Here is a 10728-nt window from a genome sequence, read left to right as displayed (position 1 = left end):
CGGGCTGGGCCGGGCGGCCCACGGGCCGCCCGGCCCTTTTGACACCTCTACAAATAGGGGAATGTGAGAATTGTTTTCCATGGAATTGAAAAATATTTTCCTTTTTCATTTTTTTCCAATCAAATAATTGGAATTGTTTTCCATGAAAAATGTTACATCAATGAAAATTTTTCCATACTTGCATGTTTGATTGCTTAACATTTTTCATGAAAAAATTTTGTGATACAACTCATTGAAGCATGTGTGTTTGATTGCAATTGTTTTTCATGGAAAATGTCACATCAATTGAAAATTTTTCATGCTTGCATATTTGATTGCTTAACATTTTTCATGAAAAAGTTTCATAGTACAACACATTGAAACATATTTTAGCTCATTTTCCATATAAAATTGCAAGTACGAGAAGGTGAATTTTTTTTCCCATAGAATTGGAAAATATTTTCCTTTTCCATCTTTTTCCAATCAAACAATTAGAATTGTTTTCCATGAAAAATGTTACATCAATGAAAAAATTTTTGTGCTTGCATGTTTGATTGCTTAACATTTTCCATGAAAAATTTTCATGGTACAACTCATTGAAACATGTATGCTTTATTGCAATTGTTTTCCATGGAAAATGTCACATCAATGAAAAATTTTTCATGTTTGCATATTTGATTGCTTAACATTTTTCATGAAAAATTTTCATAGTACAATACATTGAAGTATATTTTGGCCTATTTTCGTTATAAAATTGCAAATAGGGGAATGTGAGAATTGTTTTCCATGGAATTGGAAAATATTTTTCTTTTCCATTTTTTTTCAATCAAATAATTGGAATTGTTTTCCATAAAAAATGTTACATCAATGAAAAAATTTTCATGCTTGGATGTTTGATTGCTTAACATTTTTCATGGAAAATTTTCATGATACAACTTATTAAAGCATGTGTGTTTGATTGCAATTGTTTCCATGGAAAATATCACATTAATAGAAATTTTTTCATACTTAGATGTTTGATTGTTTAACATTTTTCATGAAAATTTTCATATTACAACACATTGAAGTATATTTTGACATATTTTTCAATTAAAATTACAAGTACAGGGAAGGTGGAAATTTGTTTTCATAGAATTGAAAAATATTTTCGTTTTCCATCTCTTTCCAATCAAACAATTGGAATTGTTTTTCATGAAAAATGTTACATCAATAGAAAATTTTTCGTGCTTGGATGTTTGATTGCTTAACATTTTTCATGAAAAATTTTCATGATACAACTCATTGAAGTATGTGTGTTTGTTTGCAATTATTTCCATGGAAAATGTCACATCAATAGAAAATTTTTCATACTTGGATGTTTGATTGTTTAACATTTTTTATGAAAAAAATTCATAATACAACACATTGAAGTATATTTTGATCCATTTTCCATATAAAATTGCAAGTATGGGATGGTGGAATTTTTTTTCCATAGAATTGGAAAATATTTTCCATATCTTTCCAATCAAACAATTGGAATTGTTTTCCATGAAAAATGTTACGTCAATGGAAAAATTTCCGTGCTTGCATGTTTGATTGTTTAACATTTTTTATGAAAAATTTTCATGGTACAACTCATTGAAACATGTGTGTTTGGTTACAATTGTTTTCCATGGAAAATGTCACATCAATTGAAAATTTTCCAAGCTTGCATGTTTGATTGTTTAACATTTTTCATAGTATAATACATTGAAACATATTTTGGCCTATTTTCCATATAAAATTGCAAGTAGGGGATGGTTGGAATTATTTTCCATGGAATTGACAAATATTTTCCGTTTCCATCTTTTTTCAATCAAACAATTAGAATTGTTTTCCATGAAAAATGTTACATCAATGAAAAAATTTCCATGCTTGCATATTTGATTGCTTAACATTTTTCATGAAAAATTTTCATGATACAACTCATTGAAGCATGTTTTGGCCCATTTTCATCAAAAATTGCAATTAGGGAATGTGGAAATTGTTTTCCATGGAATTGAAAAATATTTTCCTTTTCCATCTTTTTCCAATCAAACATACATTTATTGAGAGTAATGAGTTATAACAAAACACACTATTGAGAGTAAAGTAATGAGTTTAATTCGCTTTAATTTCTGTCCTTACGTAACATTTTTCTACACTTTCTCTTTGATAGTTAGGAAAATGTTTAAGTTTTCTCAAACTACTAGCAAAAATCGAGATACAGCGAAACACGTTATTTACTTAAACAAGTTTGAAGAAATTAAGCTCTGTTATCTTTATTGTTTTTAGTTTTTTAAAATAGTGAAAATATGTTTATTTTATATTTTCAAAAACTTATTTTTGAAAATAAGAAAAAAGTTGTAAAGAAAACTTAAAATAACAAAAAGTTATTTTGTCTGTTTTTATTACTAATATGTTCAAATTTTTCAAAACACAGACTTAAAAATGTGTTTTTAAATCTTAAAATAAACATTTAAAATATAAAATAAAAAATAAATGTAAAAGTTAAAACTAAAAAATGAAATATGAAGGAAATAATTGGTAAAAGTTTAGGTGAGTTGTGGAGCAATAAGTGTAGGAAGATGATAAATGAAAGGTGGAATTGTGATAAATTGAATTTGTTACCACAAGTTGTATCTCGTCGTCGTTCCCAATAACCAATTTGACTAATGAGAAAGGACTATGCTATAGGTACTTTATGGGTTACACCATAAATTACACAATGTATTATAAATGATAAAAATACCCTCGCACCTCACCGCCGTGCCTCATTACGCCTCACCGCCTTGGGTGAGGGGTATTTTAATTATGTGCCTCACCACTTCACGTCGCCTCACTGCCTCACTTTATCATCTTAGGTGAAGGGTATTTTGGACATTTTAGCTACATTATGTAGCCCGTGGTGTAGTCCATAGAGTACTAATAGTATTTTTCTATTTTTAATGGAGGTAGATATATTTTTTTTTTTGCCTAAATATTTACAAAGTTAATTTTGTCTCAAGTATGGAGTTTAAAGTTAATTTGATCTCAAAGGAAGACCGAGAGTATTCCTATTAAAACAAAATACATCACAAAGTTGTCCAAGTTGATCCAACTATCTACACACTTAGCTAATTTCCTAAAAAATATACTCCAAACAAGATGTATGGCAATCATCAACCACTTACGAAAATGAGACTATTATTAATGAGAAATAGGGGGAGTGTGCTTAGGGATTTTGACGTTATCGAGTGTTCCTTCTTTTCCATTCATATAAAAATGAGATGGACGAGACTTCAACCCTTAAAATAAATAAATAAGAGATAAACAAACATCCTTACTAAAAGTCGTTGGAAGGTAAAAAATAAAAAAAGAATTTGTAGATATTTTAAAAAAAATATCTATGTGATTATTTAAAGACATGTCATAAACTTGATTAGATGACAACAAAATACTAATTTGGATATCAAATTTTTTTATTAACTCCGTGTCTCAAGTACAAAAATATTGATGATCTGCACCAAGGACCGTGCTCATGGGCCGTATCTGTACTTAGCAATTAGCATAAGAACCTAATTGAACCCGACCCGATCATAAGCCCATTTTAATTAATTAATACAATTCTTAGATTTAATTCCAGTTCCAGGGTCCACAAACGACCGTGCAAATACAAGTCTCCGAAGATCTTTTTAGTACACGGTGACTCTTCACAGCCGCCGCATGTTTGTTATGCAGTCTCAGAAATATAAGGCGATGCGGCTCTTACAGAATTCTTCAGAGTTCCACGGAGAGACGCCACAGGTACGATTCACCACTCTCACAAACGCTAATGATTCCTTAGGGCGCTTGGTTTAGATCTGTGGATCTCTTTCTTTCATCACTCTTCTGATGATTCCGAGGTTTGTCCGTGTATATATTCCCTGGCACTATCTTCAGATCACGGGGACTTGTTGAGTCGTTGATGATATTTTCATCTGTTTCGCTGGTTTCATCGGTGTTGGCAATGTAACTGTCAAAGTTCTGCTTTTTGTGACGCATGCCGTCCGATTTTTTAAGCATCGATCTGTTTTTCTTTTCTGATTGTTGTGGAATTATTATGTTTGCTCAATTAAATTGTACTGATTTTGTTGCGAAAGAAGTATCTTTACTTAATGATGGTAATGAAATGCCCTTATGGTTAGAAAAAGCTTTCTTAGTTAATGTTTTGTATGCATGGAGAATGAGATAGCAGCTGTTATGATTGCCTGGTTTTTGGGAATATATAAGGAGGAAAATGTGTCTTTTTTTTTTTTTTTTTGCTGAGTTCAGTGTACTTTTTGAGTGTGGTTTTGATTGGTGGAGGTTCAGATGTGATTAGTTTTCCTGTTGGTCAACCTCATTTACCATTAAATCATAGTTTGTTATGTCTCTTTAATATCGATTCTTTTCATGTTAGTCTTGTTGTTTTCCTCGCATCCAGCTCATTTCTGTATAATGTGCTATAGTTGTTGGATGTTGATTTGGTTTTATAAATTTCAGGACGGTATCTGTTTGTCGGATATAAGTGATCGAGCGCACTGTATCTCTCTTATTAATTGTTGTTAGACCTTGGTGCTTATTAATTGATCGTAACATTGTAGACTTCTGGTTTTCCTCTTTTGCATCCAGTTCATTTTGACATGCTGTTAATGTACTACAGGCAGTTGATGTGGATTTAATTTAGTAATTTGGAGGACGGAATCTATTTGTTGGAAACAAGTGATTGAACATACTGAAGCAAAACTGTCTTCAAAATGAGCGTGGTTGGATTTGATTTTGGCAATGAGAGCTGTGTTGTTGCTGTTGCAAGGCAAAGAGGGATTGATATTGTACTCAACGATGAATCAAAGCGAGAGACTCCTGCTGTTGTATGCTTCGGCAACAAACGGCGGTTCCTTGGAACAGCAGGTGCTGCATCAAGTATGATGAATCCAAAAAATACAATCTCTCAGATAAAGAGACTTATTGGGCGGCGGTTTTCAGATCCTGAGCTGCAACAAGATCTGAAGGTGTTGCCATTTACCATTACTGAAGGCCCTGATGGATACCCACTGATCCATGCACGATATCTGGGAGAAATCCGAACATTTACGCCAATCCAAGTATTGGGAATGGTTTTCTCAAATCTGAAGAGTATAGCGGAGAAAGATTTGAGTGCAGCTGTTGTTGATTGCTGTATTGGTATACCTATTTATTTTACTGATCTTCAAAGAAGAGCTGTTATGAATGCTGCCACCATTGCAGGTTTGCACCCTCTCCGGTTGATTCACGAAACCACTGCAACGGCTTTGGAGTATGGAATTTACAAGACGGACTTACCTGAGAATGACCAACTAAATGTTGCATTTGTTGACATTGGCCATGCCAGTATGCAAGTTTGCATTGCTGGCTTCAAGAAAGGCCAGCTGAAGATATTGGCACATTCATTTGATCAATCCTTAGGTGGCAGAGATTTTGATGAAGTTCTATTCCAGCATTTTGCAGCGAAGTTCAAGGGAGAATATAAGATTGATGTATTCCAGAATGCTAGGGCATGCCTCCGGCTTCGTGCTGCTTGTGAGAAACTGAAGAAAGTTCTTAGTGCAAACCTAGAGGCACCTTTGAATATAGAGTGTTTGATGGAAGAAAAGGATGTTAGGGGTTTCATTAAGAGAGAAGAGTTTGAACAAATTAGCTCTCCAATCTTGCAACGTGTGAGGAAGCCATTGGAGAAGGCTCTTTCAGAAGCTGGTCTAATGGTGGAGAATATGCATGCGGTTGAGGTTGTTGGTTCAGGCTCTCGCATCCCTTCCGTAATCAAGATATTGACTGAATTCTTTGGCAAAGAGCCTAGACGGACAATGAATGCAAGTGAGTGTGTTGCTAAAGGCTGTGCTTTGGAGTGTGCAATCCTCAGCCCCACATTTAAAGTGCGGGACTTCCAGGTAAAGATGCTATGCCTTTTGTGTTTATGAACTAACCTAAAAGCAATGGTGATTTTTAAAAAACACAACTATTATAACATCATGATGCCATTCGATTTGTAATAATAATACCATACAAAATATTCGAAATACCATTCATCGAACACAAAAGTGCCTTTAAATCTATAACAAGAATGATGTAAATATCATTGAACAAAACTATTTTTAAAGGAGTTGTAAATTATATTAGGTTCAATTATGTTGTTTATTCTTTAGCCAAAAGATTATTGTATTTGTAGATTTTACCCTGAAAAGAGTTCGAGAAGATCTATTAGAAACCCATCATGATCTTAGATGTGCTGGTCACATGTCCAACCATGGTCAGATATACTAGATGCATCCAAGAAAAGAAGCAATAACAAAAATTCCTACACGTGTCTATGTTTGTCCAACAAGTATCAATGTTCAATAGATCTGTGACATGAGTATGACACCATAATGAAGTGTCTGTGTTTCCTGGGAGGCATCTGATGATATGTTGTGTTGTTGATGCATTGAAAACTTTATTTTCTTAAACATTGTGTTTGGAATTGATTAGTAAATTGCTTGAATCTATGTTTCAACCTCTAGACTCTAGAGTGTTTCTTTCTCTAAGTTCCTCTACCTGAAAAAGGAACTAAGGACTCTGGACTATTCCTTTCTTTTAGTGTCTACCTAAAAGAAGTTGAGAACTCTGGTGTTTTTCTTTCTGTTAGTTGCTCTATTTGAAAAGGAGTTGAGGGATGCATGATCATTGGGACCACATTCCTTAATCTCTGCCTTCTCAGAAAAGAAAAAAATAAAAATTAGAAAGACTGATTGCCTGCATTCCCTAGTTGATTTTGACCTTTCTTGTATTGTTGAGAACGATGGTGAAATTATGATTATGCTTAGATTTAGATAATCAGTAAAACATTTCCTTGCTTTGCATTCTTTTATTAGCAAGTGTTTACTCCTTCTTTGTTATGTTGTTGTCTCAGAGTATAGGATAAAATCAGCCATAGTGGATCAGTGAAGGCAGTGCTCATAAGTGACTATTGAAGATTTAGATAGGAAAGTATATCCCATGTGAAATTAGTGAAAGTTATGGGGTTAAACTGTAATTATCTAAAGTCTTCATTGGGATGTCCGCCTTATTCTATAAATAGAGGGAAAGGGGTAGCCAAGTGTTGAGAGAATTGGCAAATAAAATATTGTTTGAGTTATCAAAAGAGCTCCTAATCATAACAGATTGGTATCAGAGCCAAGAACTCATTCAAGAATTGTCTAGAACCCTAGAAATTAGAACCTGCCATGGCTTCCGCAGCCTCTGCTGCCTGGTACGATATTGAGAAGTTCGATGGAACTAATGACTTTGGGCTTTGGAGAATTAAAATGAAAGCTTTGTTGGGTAATCTAGGGTTAGATGAAGCCTTAGAAACTGAAAAGAAATTGCCTGAAAACATCACTGATGAACAGAAAAAAGAAATCAGTGATCGTAGGAAAGAAATAAACAAGAAAGCTTTTAATACCCTAATCTTGAGTTTAGGAGACAAAGTCCTAAGGGAAGTGTCTAAAATGGAATCAACAGAGGCATTATGGTTAAAGTTAGAAAGTCTTTATATGACAAAATCACTTTCAAGTAGGCTGTACTTGAAGGCTAAGTTTTTTACATTCAAAATGCAAGAAGGGCAGAAACTTCACAGTCATATTGATGATTTTAATAAACTATGTCTTGATTTGGAAAATATAGATATAAAATATGATGAAGAAGACAAGGCTCTTGTGTCATTGCCTTCCTTGCCTAAGTCATATGAAACCTTTGTGGATATCCTTAAACATGGTAGGGATACATTGACCTTAGAGGATGTAATAGGAGCATTGAACTCTAAGGAGTTGTAATAGAAAGTAGAGGGAAATAGTGCTGCTGGTGATGCACTCTCGGTTGAACAAAACCAGATAGGAATGATCATAGACAAAGGGGTAGGTCTAGGTCAAAATCAAGAAATGGCATAAGAATAACCAAGTGCTATTACTTCCATGAGGAAGGGCATATCAAGAAGAATTGCCCTAAGAGAAAGAAAGAATTCCGAGAGAAAAACAATCCTGAAATGATGTGGACATTGATCAAGACCCGGCTCAAACCAACGCCGAGCCGATCACGCCGGAACAGTAGCACCAGAATAGTATTTTAATAGTTAATATGTTTTAGGATTCTATTTGATTTAGAATTCTATTTCATGTTTCTACTTGATTTAGGATTCTATTTCATGTTTGATTAGAATTTATTTATATTAGGATTCTAATTGGATTTTGTTTACAAATATTAGATGGATTTGGATTAGCCAAACACTATAATTATGCCTAGGATCTAGAGTTTGTAATCAAGTTTTTCTCAATCAAATTTCAGCAATCTATTTGGGTTTTCTTAGCAAAACAGTCTCTTTTTTGCGTCTTCTTGAAAGCCAAGATTCGGCCATTGAAATTTGTTCTTTCACGGGTTTATTTGGTGTGTTTTTTTCACACACGTGCTACACGCTGCGTTAGGTGATATCAGAGCGGTTAATCAACCAATCAGATGGCTAATCTTGAAGGTAACGGTAGCAACTAGCCTTGTGACGATGATCAGGGGTTGTCTGCGATTTGGAGAGCAATCGAAGAACAACGGGAAGTAACTTGTACCATCCAGCAACGATTTGAGCAAATCAACAACCAATTGGGCACCTTACTACGAGTTGATAATGACAAGAACCTGAATAATGGGGTGAATCAAGCTGGAGCGGGAAGACCACCCATTAATCATGTCCTTGTTAATCCTAGAAGACTAATGATTGAAGATAATGATGAAGAGGATGATTTTGGTCGAGCAATAGCTAACCGTGGTGGTAGAAGGGTTAGGAGGAATGCGCATCAGCACAACCATTGCGGCAACGATGAGTATGAACTAAAAGTTGATATTCCTACCTTTAGTGGAGATCTTGATATTGAGGGGTCCTTAGATTGGATCACTAAGGTTGACCGTTTTTTCGAATACATGGAGATCTCAGATGAACGACAGGTAAAGTTAGTGGCTTACAAATTGAAGGGCGGTGCATCTGTTTGGTGAGAGCTATTGAGAGAGATGAGATTGAGGGAAGGCCGACAACCAGTTTAGACATGGAGAAGAATGAAGCAATTGTTAAGAGGTAGGTTTTTATCCCTTGACTATGAACAATATATGTTTGAAGCTTATCAAAGATGTGCACAGGGAATGAAGAGTGTGAATGAATATACCTCTGAGTTTCTGCGATTGGTGGAGAGAAACCAATTGTCAGAAACTGACAATCAACAAGCAGCTCGTTACTTGAATGGATTAAAGCCTGCAATTCGTGATAAAATTGGGGTTCAGATGGTTTTGAGTGTGCAAGAAGCAAGGAACTTAGCTTTAAAGGTTGAGTTAATGTTGAGTGAGAGAGCTCGTAATGACAACTATCGTCAGTATAGTGGGAATGAAAATAAATAAGCAGCTTTTGATAAAGGCAAGTCGGTTCAGGGAGCGCAACCCTCCAATCTACCTCATACAGTCAACCCTAATAAGGCTACAACGAGGGGAAACATTCGAGGTACTATTTCTAATCTTCCAAAATCCCCTAATCCTTATGCAAAGCCTATTTTTTTAAAATGTTTCAAGTGTAATGAGGTTGGGCATCGATCTAGTGATTGCCAAGGAGGAAAACAGTTAACATTGTAGAAAGGGAGGAGGAAGATGTTGCTAAAGAGGAAGTATATGGCGGGCCTGATGGGGAGGATGACGAAGAAGATTATGGACATGGGGAATATACCTATGTAGTGAGGAAGTTAATGCTATCTCAAAAGAATGAATATACTACTCAACGGCATAAGCTTTTTCTCACGAGGTGTACAGTGAAAAGAAAAATCTTTGAGTTGATTATTGATAGTGGAAGTCAGGAGAACAGGAGAACATCATAGGAAGAGATGTGGTGACAAAGATGTAGTTAACTCCAGAAAAACATCCAAGCCCTTACATGATTGGATGGATCAAAGAAGTTGGTGGCATACATGTGGATGAACGCTGCAGGGTGCCTTTCTCTATTGGTAAGTACTCCGACGAAGTCTATTGTGATATTGTTGATATGGATGCTTGCCATATTTTATTTGGGAGGCCTTGACAATTTGATGTGGATGCTAAGCACTTGGGTAAGAAGAACACATATCAGCTTGAGAAATAAGGTGTGCATTATACCTTGTTATCCATAGTGGAAAAGAATCAAACCAAAGCTTCTAAAGTGGAGGGGCGGAATTTTCTTACCATTACACATAAGCACACTGAGTACTTGATTGCTAAAGAATTTGTTCTTTACACGGATCACCAAGCTCTTAAGTACTTGAGTAGCCAAAGGCAATTGAGGAGTGATATGCATGCTAGATGGTCTGCTTTTATTGATAAATTTCCATATAAAATTGTGCATAAGTTGGGACAGCATAATCGAGTGGTGAATGCTTTGAGTAGGCATGTGGATTTGATCAAGACTCTTAGTGTTGAGATTGTTGGGTTTGAGTGCTTGAAAGAATTATATGCGACAGATGATGATTTCAAACACGTGTGGGAACAATGCATGTCTCAGCAATTGTCAGGAGATTTCTATGTGCATGATGGGTTTCTCATGAAGGGAAATCAGTTGTGCATCCCTTGCACATCCCTTCGTGAGAAAATTATTCGGGATTCGTATGGTGGTGGCTTAGCAGGGCATCTTGGTAGAGACAAGATTATTGCACCTGTTATGGGAAGGTATTATTGGTCAAGAGTAAGGAGAGATGTTTCTATTAT

At 35.1% G+C, this 10728-nt stretch overlaps 1 protein-coding gene across 2 annotated transcripts in view; it reads left to right on the top strand.

Annotated features, from left to right (window-relative positions):
* Positions 1 to 3615: 3615 nt before the first annotated feature.
* LOC127789989 (heat shock 70 kDa protein 15-like) overlaps positions 3616 to 10728 on the top strand; it is a 40633-nt gene continuing 33520 nt past the window's right edge. The window contains exons 1-2 of one of the 2 annotated variants that reach the window (XM_052319175.1): positions 3616 to 3762; positions 4640 to 5903. In XM_052319175.1, coding sequence (XP_052175135.1) covers positions 4734 to 5903 — 1170 coding nt within the window. In that variant the 5' untranslated portion in view covers positions 3616 to 3762; positions 4640 to 4733. Of the gene's footprint in view, positions 3861 to 4639; positions 5904 to 10728 lie in introns of both variants that reach the window. The other variant, XM_052319177.1, reaches the window with a different exon arrangement.

The sequence above is a fragment of the Diospyros lotus genome, chromosome 14, assembly GCF_014633365.1.
Source record: "Diospyros lotus cultivar Yz01 chromosome 14, ASM1463336v1, whole genome shotgun sequence".
Lineage (NCBI taxonomy): Eukaryota > Viridiplantae > Streptophyta > Magnoliopsida > Ericales > Ebenaceae > Diospyros > Diospyros lotus.
The sequence above is the reverse complement of the archived record's forward strand: the minus strand, read 5'-3'. Positions and strand labels throughout refer to the sequence as shown.